General features: G+C 37.9%; 1 protein-coding gene across 6 annotated transcripts in view; it reads right to left on the reverse strand.

The window, feature by feature from the left end:
• Nucleotides 1–22,078, reverse strand: part of SNAP91 (synaptosome associated protein 91) — a 156,260-nt gene extending 134,182 nt beyond the window's left edge. For 2 of the 6 annotated variants that reach the window (XM_010383958.2, XM_010383955.2), the window contains exons 1-2: nt 21,998–22,078; nt 20,462–20,621 (exon numbers count right to left, since the gene is read on the reverse strand). In XM_010383958.2, the coding sequence (XP_010382260.1) occupies nt 20,462–20,591 (130 nt within the window). In that variant the 5' untranslated portion in view covers nt 20,592–20,621; nt 21,998–22,078. Of the gene's footprint in view, nt 1–20,461; nt 20,622–21,026; nt 21,224–21,329; nt 21,465–21,510 lie in introns of those variants that run through there. The other 4 variants (XM_010383954.2, XM_010383953.2, XM_010383957.2 and 1 more) reach the window with 4 other exon arrangements.
• Between the last annotated feature and the right edge of the window lie 14 nt (nt 22,079–22,092).

The raw sequence follows: 22,092 nt of genomic DNA on the forward strand, positions 1-22,092 counted from the left end.
TTTTTCTCCCTCTCTAGTGTAAGCTTATCTTGGGCAGAGGCCACTACACTCATTCACTTATCCAGATATTTGGAAGAGCCATTATAAACCCTTTGAAGGTTTGGCTGAGTGAAATGGGGGTTACTAGCATAGCAGTGCCATGACTGGAAATATGTTTGAAAGAATTACTCCAACTGCTGTGTTAAGAGTACTTTGTTGGGAATGGGGGAAGGACAGAGGCAGCCATCACAGTCATCCTGGTAAGAGACGATGAAAACTGGGACTAGCAGGGGCAGTGGAGGTTGTAGGTTGTAGGATTTATATTTATTTTGCAGACAGGTAGAGCCAACTAATTTTCCTGACTGACTGAAGGAAATGGGTGTAGGAGAGAAATAAAGGAGTAAAGCAACTTCAAAGTTTTGGCTTGAGCAACTGAATAGATGCAGTTATTATCTACTGAGAGGTGGATGACTGAGATAAGAGAAGTTGGATGTGGAAGACAAGGGTTCCATCTTGGATGTGTTGAGCATGAGATATCTAAAAATATTTTCAAACCCACAGAAGTTGACTCCATTATGGGCCAAGATTAAAATGTTAGGTTTCTCTGGTCTCTTATCTCTCCCCCTTACATTTCATATATGATCCCATAGCCTCTGCATCAGAATTTCCTTTCAAATCTAGTCTCTCCATTTAATTCCCTTGGTTATTTCCTTATTCACGATCTTATTATCACTTGACTCACTCTAATATCTTTTCATCTAGTCTCCTTTTGCTCTAATGAAGCCATCTTCTACATACCAGATGTATATTTGTAAAACATAAAAGTGATAATGGAGCTCTCCTCTTTGAAACTCTGCATTGGCTTCTTACTGCTTAATAAAATAACACTTAGGGCTGACATCAGTGATTCTTTCTACAAAGCCCCAACCTTCCTCTCTTTTTACTATATGCAAAATATGCCATGCCACGTCTAGTCATGCTTCTTTGTCTGGAAAACTCCTATTTGTTCCTCAATACCCAGCCAAACATCACCATTTCTTTCTTTCTTTCTTTTTTTTTTGAGATGGAGTCTTGCTCTGTTGCCAGGCTGGAGTGCGGTGGTGCGATATCGGCTCACTGCAACTGCCATGTCCCAGGTTCAAGCGATTCTCCTGCTTCAGCCTCCTGAGTCACTGGGACTACAGACATGTGCTACCACACCCAGCTAAATTTTTGTATTTTTAGTAGAGATGGGGTTTCACGATGTTGGCCAGGACGGCCTTGATCTCTTGACCTCATGATCTACCCGCCTCGGCCTCAAAAAGTGAACACCACCATTTCTTTTTTTTTTTTGTTTTGTTTTGATTTACTTTTTTTTTTCTTTTTATTATACTTTAAGTTCTAGGGTACATGTGCATAACGTGCAGGTTTGTTACATATGTATACTTATGCCATGTTGGTGTGCTGCACCCATCAACACCACCATTTCTAAAAAGCCTTTCCTGACTACCTTCAGGCAAACGTTCCCATTTCCACCTCTGTGCTTTCAAAATACATCAATCATACCACCACAATATCACTTATAATGGTATGTTATTATTAGTTTGCTTATATGTCTATCCTATAATGCTCCCAGTAGAGGTTGCTGTGTCTTTTCTGTTTTCCTACAGCATCTCACTAAGTGGTAAGTTCGTGGAAGACCCTCTGTTTACTTATATCCCCAACCCCCGATGAAATTAAGTGTTGCTCAGGAGTGGCAAGGGTGTATACGCTCTATGACCTTTCACCATCAGGTGTGCCACCCATCGTGGTTCCGAGTGGAGCTTAGGAAACCTTCTGCTATCCCATCTGCAACATTAGGGACAAAGACATTTAGGACCACTCAAAGAAAGGGAAGCTGGTGGCAGGCGAAAACAGCTTGGTAACAGCGCAGCCATCGTGATTCATGAACTGTCAGCTATCTCTTTATACTTGAATATACTGAGGTCTTTATAACATGTCTATGAGACTACATAGCAGTTTTCAAACTGTCATCGATTAATCCCTCAAAATTAAAAATTTGGTTTTTGCTTTCCTATCAAATTATAAAACCATAAAAGCAAGAAAACTAACACCTAGAATAATATGCTATGTCTCTAGTAAAAATTAGTGGAATAGAGCTATGATAAATGAACTTTAATATGTTTTACTCATACAAAAAATGGTAAACAGTGGTAGACTACTAGTAAAAATGAACATAAGACAAGCACTAAAAATGAAAACCTCCAAATAATTTTGAGATAAATATAAAAATACCTAGTAAAAAGTAATTCAAATTCAGTATGATGGTGCTCCCTTCATTCCATAATCTAAGTACAAAAATCAGAAGAGAAGACAGTAAAGAAAAGAATGAGGGCATGCATTTAGAAAACAATTCATTAAATGATTTTTGACATCACTCCTCAAAGATTGTGAATATTGTAATATCCATATACTTTTCTATTAATCCATGCCAAAAATTTGTTTCTAAACATTTTATTTCTTCATGTTAGCAGTCTTGCATTCCTTTTTCTTCTATCTTACACATTCTATTTTGACATTTAACTCTTAACCTTTTTCTCAAGATATAAAATTTTATCTTAAGTATATTACTATAATTGTCTTCATTTTTTCCTTTTATTTCCTTTCTATTTCTCATCATTTACTTTTTCTCATTTTATAAATTAAAACATTTTTACTAATCTTAATGATTTTTTCCTATTCGATCCTTTTGCTGAACAACGAATTAAAATCTTGTTTGCATTTTTGTTTAATATAAAAATCCTCTCAAGTAAATTTTTATAAACACAGGACAAAAGTGAGCATCACATTTGAGAGTTTTCCTAACGATTACGGTTACGAAAGCAATAACAATTTGAGTATTCGAATTTTTTTCAGGGAATACTTACTAATACTATCATGATGAATAAATCTCTTCTTAATAAATAATACTGTGATCCAAAACAAATGTAACACATTTCTGAAGTATTTCTCCTTTAGCACAGCTTTTTAAAAGACTTGTGATCTCCTCATACTTTGGTTGTATAACTCAAAAGATGCTGGAACATACTTTCGGATCTCAAAATTAGGAAGCACTTGTTGAAACAAGGTTTATAGGTCTAAGAAAACAATGCAGCTCAGTTACACATTAATAATAAAATACTCAATTCTCTGCTAAAGCAACAAATGCACTGAAAAAGTGTTTTGTTTGGTTGGTAATATCCATTCTGACTAATATACCTCTAAGGAAAGAGAAGGCCTACTAAAATCAGATGCATTTCCATAGGAATAAATTTTGAAACAGGAATAACGAATCTTTAGCTCACAAGAGACAGGTAAGTCTTATAAAGGGCAATTTCTGCTTGTATATCTCATGCTCTAGGACCTTTCAATTTTTAACTCTTCACATTAAGAAAAATCAGATGGGCAGTGTTAGATTAGTTCCTGTACTAACTAGCAGTCTAAAAATTATTACTAAATTAGTGTAAGAATGGCATTAATATTTTTAAGGGTTTTCATAAAATATAAGGAAAATTACTTAAACTACACTATAACACCATTTTAAATAAGATAACGAAAATCTGATATACATAATGAATCACACTATGATGTAGAAATTGCTAATAATCAATTTCTTATGCATTTCAAGTCTAATGCTCTGCTACTGATAATTAATTCTTGGTTTTTAAAATAAAAAGTTTAACTAAAGATGGTACTTCTAAGTCAAGGTAGACATTTGTCCTTTTCACACTCTTAAATAGAGCCTGGCTAAGTGTAGCAATTTTAAGAAATACATAACAACACATACGAAATGTTTAAAAATAAAATAGCTCTTAATGATAACCTACTTAAGATTTTGACAAGCTCTATGAATTATAACCTCCATAAAGTTATATTGTACCTGGTAAATTAGTTTATTAAATATTATAAATTCTTAACCACAATTACATAGCTTATTGTTAGCTATAAGAACTAAATTCTTAAATGTAAAATGTAAAATGATTAAATTATCCACTAACAATTTTTCAAAACATCTTCAATCCAAACAATGAATATCAGTAACCTTATTTACTAACTAAATTCTGTTATATGGTTCTACTCAGTCTTGCCTACCTTTTCATTAGTACTAAAATTGTCAAAGTCCAAATATATTTCACTATTAGTATATACAATGTATATCGAGATTCACCACAACTACTGATTGTCATTTTCTAATGAACTAATCTATTAGATCAACTCTTTTTCTAAATATTTTACAAATTGTTCCTCAATGGCAATTTATTAGTGCTCAATGCAAATATATTTAGTGTCTCCCGCTGGCATTTACGTCTTCAACTCCAACCTAAGAATAGTATACGATGCTGACCACGAAAAACCCAGGCCCAATAATAAAGTCACTCCACATATGTTTTACTTTATTGCTTTCCATCTATTTGAAACACTTCAATGGACAACCACCATTATCTTCTTAAAGAAGCAATAATCTTCTTTAACAAAAACCTCAATATTTGAAAAGTGTAAAGTAATATCTAAAAAATGCTAAGTCTAAACCTATCAAGTCTCACAATCTATACTAATAAAAGAAAGCCATAACAGACACTCCAAAGTCATTTGTATTTGATTTTAGGAGATCATTTTAATAAAGTAAACTTATATTTTGGTAATTACATTTATCAACAAACAAATTATGAAACAGTACAGTGAAGGCATAATTGCCCCATTCCTCTTCTCATAGCTTCCAAGAATAAACTATCAACTCTCAAACAGATGCCAGAGATAAGCCCAGAGCAGTCGAAGCTGAGCTCTTTGTACATATCTATTTTGCTTACAGTACCTGAAAGATACCTAGGAAGATAACTATTAGATTCTGAAAGGCTCTTTCCTCTAATAACAATAATTTATAGAGTAAGGACCGAAGTTTGTTGTTGCTATTATTGCCATTTTTAACAAATGTACTTGCCTGTAATCCTAGGACTTTGGGAGGCCAATGTGGGTAGATCACTTGAGGTCAGGAGTTCAAGACCAGCCTGGCCAACATGGAGAAACCCCATCTCTACTAAAAATACAAAAATTAGCTGGGTGTGGTGGAGCGTGCTTGTATTCCCAGGTACTCAGGAGGCTGAGACAGAAGAATCCCTTGAATCTGGGATGCAGAGGTTACAGTGAACCAAGATCACACCATTGCACTCCAACCTGGGCAACAGGGCGAGACTCCGTCTTAAAAAAAAAAAAAAAAAAAATTACTCATTTAAATGTTACCATAAACCCATGATGCCTTACAAAAGAGGAGACTGGGGTCTAAAGAAATTAAATTAATGTAGTTAAGATCACAGTCAGAAAGCAGCAGAGCCTGGAATTACACTAGGTGCTCTGATCACAAACCAGTGCCCTTTCTGCTGTACCTTCCACCACCCCCAAGGTCCTTAATTAACAAGCATGTTAAAATAAATGCTTCAGTAGCAAATCACCAAAAGACATAACTGATGAGGGGTGAGACTGGCTCAAGGACAGTCATTTGAACCCACCCCCTTCCACTTTTTTCCCTATTAGCTAGAGATGGGCCTTCATAGAGCTTTACCCATCTAATTAATTAGCTATCTTTGGATTTCACCCCATTTTTTCTTCCTAAAACAATCATATGGTCATGTGGTGTGTTTTTGTTTTTGTTTTTGTTTTTGTTTTTGTTTTTGAGACAGGGTCTCACTATGTTGCCCGTGCTGGGTCTTAAACTACTAGGCTCAGGTGATCCTCCCTCCTGAGCCTCCCGAGTAGCTGGGATTACAAATGTGTACCACCACACTGAGCCTGATGTTTTAACTATTTTTGTTTTTGCTTTTGATTATTGCTACTTGTGACACTAAAGGAAGAGAACAAACAAAAATCATTACATAAAAGAAAAAAGCATAAGTCTTGCAGTTAGGACCAGTGAAGAAATCCTGACTCCTCCCCTCATTAGGCGTGGGACCTTCGATGAATTTCTTAACCTCCTTGGGCCTTGTTTTCCTCCTCTGTAAACTGGGAATAAGAGTATTTAACTAATGGGCTTTGTGAAGATGAAATCAATCACATACATGGGCCAGACACAGTAAGTGCTCACACATCAGCCTCTCCTTCACTCTAAAGAGCACGTTTATTTTTTCTTCACTTGAATCTTGTAGTGGAGAGACTGCTAATGTATCATACATCAAACAACTGAATCAAAAATTATCTTAAATTGAAAAAGAAACTATATTCATGTAGGTACCTAAGTGACAACTCAAAGAAAATTTCTTGGGTACTAATATGCTTTGCATTAGATATATTTTAAGGCAATTGATTAATATCAGACTTGATGCTGGAAGACAGTTTAAATATTAAATGCAAAATTCAAAATGTCTTTTTCCTGTCTCACAATAGCTATTACTGTTTCCACTAATGCAAAATGTAAAATCAAGAACGACTATCTTTTGCTATCAAGCAGAGAGAGGAAGAACTTCTCCCTAGGGCGTAACAATACAAATCACTGAATTACTAGCTTATAAAGATAAGGTCACTGGCAGAAGAATCCCAGCTTGGAACCATCCATGCTGAATGCAATTTCTGGGTCTATGCAAACCTAGTGAGCAGTTTGCTTTAGTATCCAGCATGGATATATTGCCTAGACTAGGGATAGCAAGTCTATTTCATCTTAAGTGTCAACAGTGATTGACAGTGACAATCTAAAGCACTGTATATGGATGCACTCTGAGGCAAAATCAAAGCTTTGCAGAAAACAGTGCCAGGATTTATCTGCAATGTCTGCCAAGAATGGAAGAACATGCAGTGAGTCCACTGACATAAAAGAAGTATTTTTAAGTTATAGGTGAAAAAACTATAATCTAATTTCCTTTTCCATGGGCATGATAGATGAATGCTGTGTATTCACATCCCATTTCCTCCTGCTCCTGGACACACAACTAGGCTTCATCTCCAGCTTTTCCTGCATTTGGATGAGGTCATTAATAGATTTATTGCCAATGGAATACAGGTAGAAATGATATTTAGGCCTGGACCTACATCTTCTCTTGCAATACTCCCCTTTTTTGTCTGTCTCCTTCTGTCAGCCAGATGCATAGATGACAGTGGAGGACTCTGAAGCTCTAGATGACAGAATTTCTAGATAGGAGGAGCCATCCATGGCAGACTATGATATGAGCCAAAAATTAAACTTGTAGCACACCACTAGCTCTTGGTATTCCCAACAATGCAGTTCTGGTTGAGACTGACAATCATAATATCATGCCACATACATGGGTCAACCATGACCTGTGCTAAGCAAATCAGAATTCTTCCCTATGATTTTGGAAAATTCTCTCTAGGAAGAGAACTCATTTCTCTCAGTGAGGCTGTGATAATGTGAACCTGGGAGCTTTAGTTCAGAATCATTGAAAAAGTCTTCAAGAATGGAATAGGTACTTCACTACTAATGTGAGGGAGAATCCTGAACAAGCACTAGAGAGGTCCAGCTTCACCCTTGACTTTTCCTCTTATTGGTTACAAGGGCCAAAATGCTTCTCTTTTCACCAAAACTATTTTATCTATAGTCCTGTAACCTGCCAACACAACAGTCATGACTAATATGGGTATAAATTAGAAAACAAAAATCTTTAAACTGACAGACAACATTTTGACATATATTCTCCCAAAATTATGGGCATACATATACTTTTAAAAAATGAAAACTGTGGGGCCGGGTGCAATGACTCACTCCTGTAATCCCAATACTTTGGGAGGCCGAGGTGGGCAGATCACCTGAGGCCAGGAGTTCGAGACCAGCCTGACCAACATGGTGAAACCCCATCTCTACTAAAAATAAAAAACTTTTAAAAAATTAGCCGGCTGTGTTAGAATGAACCTCTAATCTCACCTACTAGGGAGGCTGAGTCAGAAGAATCACTTGAACCTGGGAGGCAGAGGTTGCAATGAGCCGAGATCCAGCTACTGCACCCCAGCCTGGGTGACAAAGCGAGGCTCCATCTCAAACAAAAAAAAAAAAAAGAAAAAAGAAAGAAAACTGTGATTTATGATCACACTTCATAAATTGTCCTTTCCATGTCAAATATACTTTAACAAGCTCGTTTTTCAAGGTTGGCCAGTATCTTATTGTTTGAATATACTATCATTTTTAAAAAAATATTTGGGTATATTCAATTTTGCACTCCCCTATACACAGTGATGCAACAAATTTTGGGGAAACAAAACATTTTTCCAATTATTTATCTGATGTAAAGCTGTAGAATTCAACTTGCTGGTCAAAGGATATTCAAGGGTTTTGATTAATATTGCCAACCCTTCCTCCCAAATAGTTATACCCATTTACACTCGCAGCAACTGAGTGCTCGATTCATACTATTTTTCCACCTAAGAAAGTAATGCTGAGCTGAACTGAAAAAACACTTGTTTCTTAATTCACAGCAGTATCCTACAAAATGGTTAGTATAATCTACAATAGGGGCCAAAGTCAAATTTATGTTTCATTAAGATATATATAGAATAGACCACTGGCACTGTTATGTCACCAAGGCACACAGTCCTTCACAAAATGCAATAAAATATAACTAACAATTAAGCAACTCCTTTGGAACAGTAATGAAAATTATTGTGGGGAGGGGGGTGGGAAAGAACCACAAAGGAGTGAGGAGATGCATATGTTAAACAGTTGGTCACAGCCCACTCATTAGCACAGTCTCCAATCAGCCTCCTATGGAACCTTCCATGGGTACACTCATGCTCACTCAAGGGTAGCCAAAACCAGAATGTTACATGTTAAAATACATAATGAAGAGGCCAGAAAAACATGAACACACTGCAACCTAGATGTTTTAGGGAGAAAAAAAACAACAAAACTACATGAAGCCATTGTCTAACTGAATTATTTAGCTAGAAGTTGGAACAGCTGTAAGCTCTATACTTTGACACTAATGAGGTTCATAGTGATACTGTAGTGAAATCCACTGGTTTAGATGTAACAATCAGAACTAGGTGAATAAGGCAATTACATATTAGGGCACCTATTCAAGATAGGTAGATAAGAATTATTCAGTATTAACACATACAGAAAGTGTAATTTTGTCACTTTGGGACTCAGCTTACTCATCTATAAAAAATGAAAAGAGTGATCAACTTCTAAGATTCTCCTGGGCCTAAAAGGCCCTGCACATCTCAGGCCATCTACAACATTGGTGTTATTTCTTAACGTTCTCTGTCTTCCTACACTCATTCGTCCAGCAATCTTCAACTTTTTCAAACTCCTAAAATGTGGCTTGCTCTCTGTGAGCCTCTTCCTAGATAGCATTCTGCAGCAGTTCTTGTTCACACCTCACCTACTTTAAGTCCCGTTCATTTGTCAAGTCTGGGCTTAAACATCTCTTCCTCCGCAATGTGCCTCCACTGTAATCTTCACCTTCTTTATTAAAACTTAATTCTTTTTGAATCACCTGTAATTATTTCTTTAATTTTCTGTTTCCCCTACTAAGTCACGAGCTCTCTGATGCCAAAGGCCATGCATATCTTGTTCACCATGGTATCCCTGTTTCCTGGAACAATTCCCGGCATTTGGAAATTATCCAAATATTTGTTAAATGAATAAATAATGGGATTGTGCTAAGTAAGCTAGTGAAAGACTCAGCACTGAAAGTAATTTCTAATTTTTCCAAGTAGGTCATTGAAAATAAAACTAAATATGTTGTTATTTATTGCTTTCTTTACAAAGGCAAAAGAGCCCTAAGTTTCAGGTTAATCTTGCCCCCTTTCCTTACTGCTTGTCAAAAGTTCCCAAGTTGTTAAGGGAAATTTTATCATGTTAATGAATAGTATCACCAAGTACTTGGTGAATACTATCATTTCAGTGAATATTGAAAGTGTGTAGTCACTTTTGAAATTGTTTTTCTTTTGTAATTATCTTAACCAGGTATAATATATGTAGTTATGAATTATAAAATGAATATTGAAAAACAATGCTTCCCAACTGTATCCAACTCTACAGAAAATAGTTGCACACATATACACAAACACACAATGCCAGCAAAGGATCTTCTCTAATATTAATACTTAACCACCTAATATCTAATAGTTAATGATATGTACTGAGAGAAGTCCAATATGCTTTAAATCCACAACCAAAAAGTGATGGATACAATTGTTTAAAATCTAACATTTTTTCAAATTTACCAACTTGCTCATTGTTCTAACTTTTAATATCAAGGTTCTAATTTTCCCCAGATAAAATCATCACATCATGGCCATGCAAGTGTTGAGAGGATGTCAGGAAATACATATTATATACATTAAATAATTTAATGTTTATTTGCATTCCTCCAATATTATACTTCTATTGTTTTTATTGTCTTCTGAGAGAAAGAATTGAGTTTAACCCCTTGCTCTTCTGAAGTTTATTGGGTAAAAGTAAAATTTTTAAGTAGAAAGTTTATGAGAAAACAAAGGTCTAAAATTAGAGAAATATGAAGCATAATAAAAATCATTCAACAAATATTTACCCAAACCTGCTATCATGCTATGTTTGGTGTGAGGAATAAGACAGTCTCAAAGAAACTACAGACTAGAGAAAGAAAACAACCACTGAAGAGAATCCCACTCTAGTTCTGGGAGGGATATGAACGAAATATATGCACAGGGGACCATCTAGGCACTGAAAAGAATGCCTAAAACTAGAGTTTTAGAAATTAGATTTTAAAAATATATTAAAACTTAAAAACAGCACATGCAAAGGCCCAAAAGTAATGCAGAATATAGTAAATCTAATGTTTCAAAGTAGTTCAGCAATGAACTGTGGGGTATGTGTGTGTGTAGGCAAAAACAAAGAATAGGAAAATACGCTGGTTCCATATCTAGCATACAGGTGGACTATCAAGGGGAAAACACCTGATAACCTGGATAAATATTACAGGCATCCTTCCACTCATTTGGCTGAACTCACAAGAAAATAAAAGCAATTTCCAAGGCCAAAAAAAATAAAGAAATTGCAGAAAACCACATAGTAAAGTAATACTGAAAAGGAGGCTGCCCTGAAGTCATGTGTTAATCTAAGTGGTTTAGAGTCTTAGATTCTAGCAGCCCTGTGGTGAACAGGGGACAAGGCCTTTGAGACTAACCAAGGTTACTAGTTGGAACTAAGACGACCATATAAAGCTAGGATCCTCAAAGGGTTACTCCTTTAGTAAAATTAATAGAAAAACAAAAACAAAAAAGAGTATCTTTCAGCAAAAGGAGACAAGGGAAAATGCGTCCTGCTCTTCCTAGGCTCTGGGTAGATAAGGGAAAAAAATCTCTGGGGCATTTGTAACCATAGCTTTCACCCTGATGAACTCTGTGATTCAAATTTATACTACAGATCCACACTCCAACATCTAAGACCCTTAGGGCCATAAATGTTTCAAAGTTCATGATTTTTGAGATTCTACAAAGGTATTATGGTACAGACATCATATATTAAGTAACACCTTACTATAATCTGAACAGCATACCATAATATGACAATATTTTTATAGCTTAACATATGACTCTTCATGATAGGCAGTATATAAAGACTATAGAGGGTCAACTTTTCCTGCCAAATTATTTACAAAAATAATTTTGGTTTTCTGAGCATTCTGGATTTTCAAATTATGGATAAGGATTATGGATCTGGACCTGCACTGGATGGGAAACTCCAAGAGCAGAAATCAATTTCAGGTGCTCTCAGAATGGCAGCACCTGTGGGACCTCTCTGAAGCAAAATCTTTCTAGGTGACCCTAGGCTCCCTAGGATTCCCACAAATGAAGTCCTAGCCAACATGACCTCAGAGTCTAAAATTACAAAACACGTGAGGAATCATGATTGAATATCAGGCAAAAACAACAATAGAAACAGAACTTCATGTCATAGATCTATGAAACATAGAATATAAAATTAGTTTTGTTTAAAATGGTAAAGAAATAAAAGAGGAACTCAAAAATGTTAGCAAGAAAAATACATTATCCAGAAAATGGGCAAATTTGAAAAAATTCAAAAACAAAAATTATAAATAAAGCAAAAAACTAAGAAGGCATAAAAGCAGACAAGACACAGCTAAACAGAGAATTAATAAACTGGAAGGTATCTGAAAAACAAATCATGCTGAACAGAAAAGAAAACATTAGAAAATACAAAAGGTATATTAAGATGTATATGGATGTAATAAAGTCTAACATATTTCTAATCATGTTTGAAGGACATAAAAAAAAAGAGAATGAGAATAAGCAATAATCAATGATAACTGAAAAGCTGAGAATTTTCCAGAACCAATGAGAGACATACATTCTCAGATTTAAAAAACCCAACAAATTCCAAATAGAATAAACAAACAAACAAAAATGCCACATCTAGACACACATACAATACAGAAGGACAAGACAAACAGAAGATTTGAATGTAGCCCCCGTCAAACAAAAGAATTACCTAAAGGCAGGTAGACAGATAAATTCTCCTAAGAGCAATAATAGAAGCCAAATGAGTGAAATATCAAAGTGAAAATAACTATCATTCTAGAATCTTATATACAGATACATTATCTTCAAAATATAGTTCAAGAAAAGTATATATTTCAAGAAAATCTTATATATAATGAAGGAATGGTGAGCAAAGAAGTCAGTTACAAGGTAGGCATATCTAAGTAAACATTGCTTTCATCAAATAATAATGTATAGCTTTATGAGTTAAAACTACAGTGAAACTTAAAACACTGAATAATAATAGCACGTGAGATAGAAGTGGATGATTGAAGTTAAAAGTTTCTACATTTCTTGGGAAGAAAAAGAGATATTGATCAACTTCAGACATTACATATGCATATTAAAATTTTAAGGTTAATCACTAAAAGAACAGAAATAGTATATATACCTTCCAAACTACAGAAAGAGAAAGTTGGAATTAAAGGAAAAACTGATACAATTAAAAGGAGGGGGCACAAACAAGCATGGAGAAGAAGGGCCGAATCACTGGCGATATATGTGGAATTGTTAGAGTGGTGGTAGTAGCAATAATTGTACTAGTAATGTTTATTATTAGTAGTGGTATTAATAACTGATTGTTAATGCATATTTGTGTGTCAGGTTCTGGTCTAGGTATTTTACATGCATTATCTTATGCATTACTCATTAAAAGTGAAGTAGGTACTATAATTAGTCTTCATTTTACAGATGAGGCTTATTACTGTTCTAAATCAAGCAGACGACAACTAAAGAATGAGATTTCAGATAGTTTTTTGTTTTGTTTTGCTTTGTTTCAGACAGGGTCTTGCTCTGCCACTCAGGCTGGAGTACAGTGGCATGACCATGGCTCACTGCAGGCCTGACATCCTCCGCAGCCTTCCAAGTAGCTTGGACCATGGGTACACATGATCATGACTAATTTATTTTATTTTTTATAGAGCTAGGCTCTCCCTATGTTGCCCAGGCTGGTCTCAAACTCCTGGGCTAAACTGATCCTCCTGCCTCGGCCTCCCAAAGTGTTAGGATTACAAGCATGAGACACTGCATCCAGCTCAGAGAGTTTTTAAATAATTATCACTCACTGGATTTGAGGGATAAGGGATAACTCTAAAGTTAGTGGCTTGGGCAATTGAGTAGGCCATGCCTGGCATCCAATAGCAATTCTAAGATTTCATGCATGAATTATGCCATTCAAAGACACAGAATATTTAAAGAGGGGTACAGTTGTGTCTGTTTTCTTTGGAATGGTGAGTAAATTACTATTTCAAGCAGCATGGTTGTGGGAAAAAAAGAAAAAGCAAAGAATGACAGGTTGGTTGCTGAAAAGCTATTATTAAGAAAATAGAGGCCAAAGAGACGTGTGTGTGGTTTGTTTGTTTTAAATGGAGATACTTGAAAATACTTATAAGAGAGACAGATGTTAAAGATACAGATGACAGAGAGAATAACTCATGTAGAAAGGACAGTTGTAATTTAAAATAAAAATGCTAAGCCTAGGAGAAAAATCAAATGGTGAGGCCCAAAAGCAAAACTATACCAAGCAGGGAGAGACCCAGATTCTCTCTCTCCTAAAGTTCCTTTTTTTTTTTTTTTTTTTGAGACGAAGTCTCGCTCTTGTTCCCTAGCCTGGAGTGCAATGGCATGATATCAGTCACTGCAACCTCTGCCTCTCGGGTTCCAGCGATTCTCCTGCCTCAGCCTCCCGAGTAGCTGGGATTACAGGTGCCTGCCACCACGCCCGGCTAATTTTTTTGTATTTTTAGTAGAGACGGGGTTTCATCATGTTGGACAGGCTGGTCTTGAACTCCTGACCTCAGGTGATCTGACTGCCTTGGTCTCCCAAAGTGCTGGGATTACAGGCATGAGCCACAGCGCCTGGCAAAAATTCTTTAGAAAATGCTAGATCCTCCTTAAAAATGAATAATAAAGAAGGCTTCTGTACACAAGGGAGAGGAGGATCTTCACACATCTGGAACAAAGGGAGAGACAGCAGAAAAACAGCTACAGAAAGACTGGGCTTCAGGGTACAATTCTCTCTGGTTTGTGCTTTCACTCAATTGTTTCAAGGAAGAGTGGTCATTTCTTACTCACAAGTCATTGTGCAATTGACACAGGGGTATGCCATTCAACCAATCTTCCCATGGTGAGAAAGAAAAAAATAGGGCAACTCCCACATTACGTAAATGCCTAAGAAAAACATAGCCAACATTCTCCTTCATAAATATACAATACATTTTTCTAAAAAGAGAAAACATTGTAAAAGAAATGAAACTAAGGATAAATTTTTTAATGGCAAGGAATTTGATTTTTCAAAGTATTTAAATGCACTATGATTATGTTTGAAGGTTCTCTCAGTAGATGCTGGCTCAGGAGTTGAGTCACTTAAAATACAACTCTGCAAGGAAAACATCCTCGGCCCCTAGGGAATAGGGTTATATGTCACTTCTGACCTTCTTTACCAAGATAAGCTCCGAAGAACACCCTATCCCAGCATCAGTCAATTGAAGAGAGGAGGTAAAGTATTTAAAGGATATTGATTTGTGAAAAGCTAAAAGAGAGGTCCATGGCAACTAAGCGCACAGATTAAATTACAAATAAATCTTCAGCCACCATTTATTAAACATTACAATTAATGTGGCAATCTATCAAGAAATTTAGATTTTAATCTAAAATGCTACAAGCTAATATTGCAATTAGTATATGAATGTGCCTACTATCTATATAATTTTCAATATTTTTTCCATATCAACATTTTAAATCACTAAAACAACTTTTTAAAAATCAAATTGTTACCAATTTTATTCTAAGAAAGTATCTGCTAACCACACTGCAAAAAGTGAAAAAAAAAAAAATCTAAAGTGACCCAAATATATTTAACATTATACCATTAAAAAAAGATTATTTTGAAAATGAGAAAGTAAAAAGATCTGGAAAAAAATCCCCATTGTTCCACTAGCTGCTATAAAGTCTGTTTAATTATTTTTGTGTCATTTTTAAAGCACGCTCCCTCCTACTACCTAAGACTCTTGATCACTCTGCTTCCCCTGCTCCTGCCCACCCTGATCACATGATCTCTTCTCTCCCCTCCTAGGACACTAAGCATCTTCGAGAATGTCACAGAATCACACACATTGAGCCCATTAGACATGTATGGTATGAATTATAATCATATTAAATGCTTTTCAGAAGTGCATCTCCCCCATCTCTTTACCCTTGGGCTGGGTCTTCTAGTAAACTCAAGAAGAAGGAATAGATTATGTTTTGGTACAGAAAAATGAGAGGGCGTGTTTTGTTTCGTTTTGTTTTTTAAAAAACGAATAGTTAAATGAGAACAACTAGAATCAAATTAAAATACATTTATAGCAAGTTAGTATACTTCTCCAATTCAAAGTTACTCTAGTGTTCAGTAATCTTTTACACATTGTTCTACTTAATTTTATTCAGTAAACTTTGCTTACTTTTGGATCTTTCAGCACTTATAGAAAGCCCTACTAAATTATCACAAATATAAATATATGGTGTTTGCTGAATTAGTATGCTAACAGAATTTCTATTAATTAAAATATATTTCAGGTTTACTAAGCACATTTATGCAAAGCAAACTCACTCTCAGCTTTAAATTTTCATTCTATTTTTAACTCACAAAATTTATTTTTTGCAGAATATTTTATGAATAAAATTAAAGCAGCAGGAATTTGTGTTGATGTGCCAGTATTTGTCTTCAATCAAAAGTCAGTCCATATCTCCTACTACCTTTACCAGATAGTCTTATAAGAAACATAATCTTTTTCTTTTTTGTAATTTAGGAGGAACAGAATCGTTAGTAAAATTCTAGTATCTCTCAAACATCAGATTCAGAATGTGAAGCACTTACTTTTCATGTGGGATAAGCTCATTACTAAATATCTTCAAGTGTTTAATACGGAAAAAATAGGATTACTGAAAACCAAATTGGCTTTTCATAAGGTTTGTTTTGATGTTAACAGTAATGTCTAGGTTTGAATTCTGATAATCATAAATAGGATACTTTAACAATGTGGCATATATAGAAATCATTCATAAGCACTATTAACTGAAATAAATCATATAGCAGGGCTGCAAAGCTTTCCAAATTTACCCCTGCAGATGTGACTTTGGACCAACTCTATTTTATTGTTCAGCCTTGACACAATACCGGGTACGCACTGGATTCCTATTACTATCTGATCTTTTTACTTTATTATTTGACTTGGGTTATCCTTTAGGGCATCACATACAAAATAGAAAAAACAAACAACACTGAAGTGTCAAACAGATGTAACTAAGAAGGTAAATATTCATTGAGTCCTGGATGTTTTATATGCTAGCAAATAGGTACAACAAGTTACAAGGGAAAGGAGGCGAGGATGTACAGGTGGACCCAGAAAAGTTAATGTCAAACCAATATTAGTTAGGTATTTAATTTTCACGTACAAAGGGCAACATTATTATAGAAGAGTATGGAATGAAAGTTTTACATAATCCAAAAGTACCATAAAACATATAATCTTTACTTAGATTGTTAAGTGCTGTCACTGAAAAAAGAAAAAAAATCTGGGAATAAACGTACAGAGCTTCTTCATCTAGACCTTTTCACCATATATAATTCTGCCCTCAGATGTTAACAAGTCATTTCTTCAAGTGTATAAATCATATATCTTTAAGAATCATTTTATAAGTCACCATAATTAACAACAATAGTTTTCTTGGCCTATCAACCTAAAGAGAAAAGAATTTATCATTTAAACCAATACCTTAATATTAAATTCATATTTCATAAGGATTTTGAGCCCAATTAATCAAATACCTCTAAAAAAATGACAGAACCATAAATCTATTTTTATGACTTTCCAATCTAAACTCCAAACTAAAAAGTTATACACAAACCAAACTAATAATAAATTAGAATAGTTTTTGTTTCAAACCCCCAAACTCTACATTTTGTGCTCTTTTCCTCCAAACCAGTATTTAATATTTTCAAAACTAAAACACCAACCACTTGAGAATGCTTCAGTGCCTATAGAGAAACTTAACTATGTGTTTGCACATTTTAATAACAATTCACTTTTATAACTGATGTTTACTGAAAACCTGTGAATAAATTACTGAGGTAGTTTACTGTTTTTTTAAAGGAACTTCACAAAGAATTCTGAGCAAAGATGTCCTCTTAATAATGCATATAACATATATATTCAGGTTTTCCATATCATCTTTTCTTAGAATAGTACATATTAATAATGTGATACCTATGTCTCCAAATTCCACCCAAAAGTTGGTTTTAAGTAGAAGATGTTTTATTTTATGACTTACTAGAAAAGCAAAACATTAAAAAGAAAAACCATTAACCAATACTCCTCAGTGCTTGGTTTTTGGTCATTTTTTTATGCAACAGAATTAAAATTTTTTCATTCAAATTTTTCATGACAGAATTAAAACTTTTTCATGCATATTATAAAGACTGCAATATGTATGCAGATTTTCATGCTCAATTCCACAGAAAGCTATCCAAGCAAGGTGAGTGTTTTGAGATTAGACCATTTAGGTTAATATGGTTCATTTTCTCTCCTCTCTCAATAGTAATATACTATATACTATATACAGTAATATACTATATTACTGAACTACAGATGGCAGTTAAGTGCACTGGTTATGTGCACTTAAGCTATGAAAGTTTGGCCAGGGGAAGTGGTGGCTCACTCCTGTAATCCCAGCACTTTGGGAGGCCAAGGTAGGTGTATAACCTGAGGGAAGGAGTTCAAGACCAGCCTGGCCAACATGAAGAAACCCCATCTCTACTAAAAAAACACACAAGAATTAGCCAGGTGTGGTGGTGCACGCCTGTAAGTCCCAGCGACTCAGGAGGCTGAGGCAGTAGAATTACTCGAACCCGGGAGGCTGCAGTGGGCCAACAATGCACCACTGCACTCCAGCCTGGGCGACAGAGCGAGACTCCATCACACAAAGAAAAAAAAATACAAGCCATGAAAGTTAATTACCCTCCCTGAACCCATTAAGTGGTGAAAGATTAATAATATAGAGCTCAGTGCATGCTATATAGTAACTGCTCAATAAATGTTCAGCTCTTATGACCATTCATATTAATAATTCAACACCAGTTCCTATTTCAGCTGCTTTCTTTTATAACATGGAATCTCTTCCCCCTATTTTCCACATCTTAGAAATCATATTGGAAAACCTCCTACCTTCAAAATTTTCGAAAGGCTTTTCTACTAAAATACTAATGTGACTAAATATTTAGATCTGGAGAAGTCGGTCTTTATCTGAATGATGTTTTAATGAACTGTTCAAACCTGTGAATGTTCTCTGAAATATATCAGTATATTGATTTATCATTTTCATTATAGATCAGCATGTAGCAAATTCATAACCTATACCTTTTTATTATGAGGATTTTCTAGACTGATATACACCTTTAAGACATGAATCATCCTCCTAGAGTTGGGAAAACTGATGGGAAAATGGCTAAATGATTCAGCATGCTGCAGCAAAGTGAGCTGGTCATAAATTTACAATTTCCACTTCTGTTAGGTGTCCTGGCCCTGGTGGCCTCTTTCATCTTGTACTGCATATATAACATATAATGCTGTAATCAACAAATTTTGTTAAACATTCCCTTGGGAAAGGCATAATGGTACTTTCTCCTCAGATCAGCTTCTAGAAACAAAATTATTCAATTCTATGAGACAACAGGTTCACAAGGCTAGACAACTCTTACAACGTCCAGTTGTAAGCTTCACCAAGCTTGGCTTATGCAAATAATAGGGCGAGAGTGAATTCTGACACTGGTACCATTTTCTCAGCTGCACAAAGGAGATAGTAGGGAAAAGACCCGAGGCCAAAAAAAACCCAGAAGATGGGCAAAGGAAGCCAGCTGAGGAAATGGTTATGGCCATACCTGTGTCTCTCATGCCAACACTGACCTTCACCAAAAACATCACAATAGAACAGAAGATCCTAAGCAGGTCAAGAGAACTAAATAGCAACTGCTGAACATACACTCATCTAGCCTGACTTATGAGGAGCCTCACCACCCAAAGCAGGTGAAAGCCTTTTTCTTTTCTAAGTGCCTCTATTTATCCTTCAACGACAAAAGATTTACTGTTAATTAAGGTATTTCAGAAATTTATAGATTCCAGAGTAGAATAAAGCCTTTTCCATCAAATAACCAGTTACAAAAACAATATTAAGAATTAAATGTTTTCATTTAAAATTGCACCATCTCAGATGCTGGGGAAGTACATCCATTTTGTGACCATAGCATCGTCATCTCACCCAGCATTTTCTGAGAATGGGACAAAGTGTACCAGGATGTGTAAAATGAAATTGCCATAGCTATTAAGTCCAATTTCCTCATTCAGTACCTTGAATTTATTTGTTTGGTATGGTAACACACACACACACACACACACACACACACACACACATACTCACAAAAAAATCCTCAGGAGCAACACTGAAAAAGATTATACTATCTTAGAACTATCTGAAATGTATTTAGGAAAGAACTAGGGTGACAAGTTTGACTTTCCATAAATTCATCTTTTTTTTTTTTTTTTTTTTGACTGTGCAACCTCTAATTTCCTCTAATTTGGAGAAGGGAGGGTGGGTGGAGAAAGAAAAAAAGGTGAAAAACATCTAATTCAGAGTGTACAATCTGTGTATGTATATATATATATATATATATATATACACACACACACACATAATGTGTGTGTGTGTGTGTATTTTTCCCCCTTGACCAAGACCTTGGAGGTAAATAAGAGGAAAAAATGGCTCACAAGACAAGGTTTCAGGACTAACCCAAGGGAGCACCTCCACAGCTGGAGAATTTCAGCTCAGGGGCAACCTGGCTGGGAATATCAGAGGCCGCAACATTATCGACCAAGAGCGCAGGCCGCACCACCAGCATCCCAGGCGACTCTGCTGTGCGCATGTCCCTCTTATATAAAGAGATGCTTACAGTCCAGGTGCTTTTTCTTGGGGCCCATCACTTCATGAGTAGTGGCTTTGCAGACCGCTCTCGCTACAGCAGAGCCTGTCACGCTGTACTGAGCGGCGGCGATCCGATCCGTGAGCGTTTGGCCCGACATCTTCTCTGGTCGCGTCTACCGCCTCCTCTTCTGCAGGAAACAAGGGGAGACGGTCCGGCTTTAATTCGCAGACCCTCCCCTCCAAGCACCCAGGCCTTGCCTCCTCCAGCCGAGCGGCGGCTCTCTCCTCCTCCATCCCCACCCTGGCACCACCTCTTGGAGCCAGCAACGGGCCAAGCCCCTCTCCTGCGATGCGGTCCAGGGAGTCTTGGCCGTGAGTAGGGCCGTCACGGAACCCCAGCGTGGGCTCCAATCTCAGCATCGTGACATCGTCCCCATTCTCTCCCAACCCCCACATAGGGCCAGACTCGCCCCCTGGGGACCCCCCTGTCAATCAGCACTTTCCCCGCAACCTGACACGCGGGTGTTGCGCTAGCCACGACGTGCGTCCCGGTTATTCCCTGGGCGCCGCACCCACCGGTGCCCACCTCCCACCTTCGCAGACTTTCCTCCTAGTAGCCTGCAGGCTTCGGGGAATGCATCGGCTACCCAACCCCTGGCTGCCTCCCTCCTCCTCCTCGCGCTGCTGCAGCAAAGGGCTCGTCCTCCCTCAGTCGCGAAGGAGATTATCCTAGCATTGCGCCATGTTATGCCCTCGCCTCCCCTTCCTTCCCCGCCGCCGGCTCCAAAGCCTCGCCGAGGCCCATAGCCCGGGCCCTTTCCCCCCGGTCTCCAAATCCCTGCCGCAGGGGCCGCCCGGGAGCGCTGCGGAGGCGCCGGAGTCTTGGGGCGCCTCACCCTTCCTGGATTTGGAGCGGAGAGGGGCTGACAGCGCAGCCCAACCCCCCCGCCCGCCCTGGAGCGCTCCGCGGAGCTGTCACCCAGCCGCTGCCCTTCTCCGCACCCTGGGATTATCCTCTGTGGATCCCCGCGCGGCCCTGGCGCGGGGAGGGGGCCGAGTACGGCCGCGGGTACTCACCCCGCCCCTGAGCGGCGCCGCCCGCCGCAGGATGAGCAGAGCCCGGGCAGCTGAGGGAAGCCGCGCCGGTGGGTGTGTGCGACCGCGCGGAGACCCGGTGCCCCTGGGCGCAAAGTCTCCAGCCCTGGCCGGGCCCCGCTTCTCAGCTCCGCGGTCCCGGCACCCGCCGCCCCTGGCCCCAGAAGCCAGTACCCGCCCGCCGCCGCCTCTTCTGCAAGCGCCGCCGCGTCTCTCTTGCGCTCCAAGCTGCGTCCCCATCCCCGCCCCCACCTCATCTGTGGCTCCGACGAGTCAGGTGACGGCGGCGGACAAACCCGGACGAGCCCTCGGCGGAGTGCCTCACGGCCCCCTCCCAGCTACTCACACACACCGCCCCCCGGGGCTGGAAGCTTAAAGGCGAGGGGGCGCCTCGTGCAAGCATCCCCGGCAAAAGGGAGGGGAGAAGAAGGAGGCGGGGAGGCCGGGAGGCAAGGAGGCCGACACCCACCCAGCCAGCAGCTCTCCGCTGGGCTCCAGGCTGCCCCTCCGCTGCTGGCTCCGCACCCGGCACACACTGGGAGCGCGCACCGCTCACACTTGCCC

Source organism: Rhinopithecus roxellana, chromosome 4, assembly GCF_007565055.1.
Source record: "Rhinopithecus roxellana isolate Shanxi Qingling chromosome 4, ASM756505v1, whole genome shotgun sequence".
In the NCBI taxonomy this organism is placed as follows: Eukaryota; Metazoa; Chordata; class Mammalia; order Primates; family Cercopithecidae; genus Rhinopithecus; species Rhinopithecus roxellana.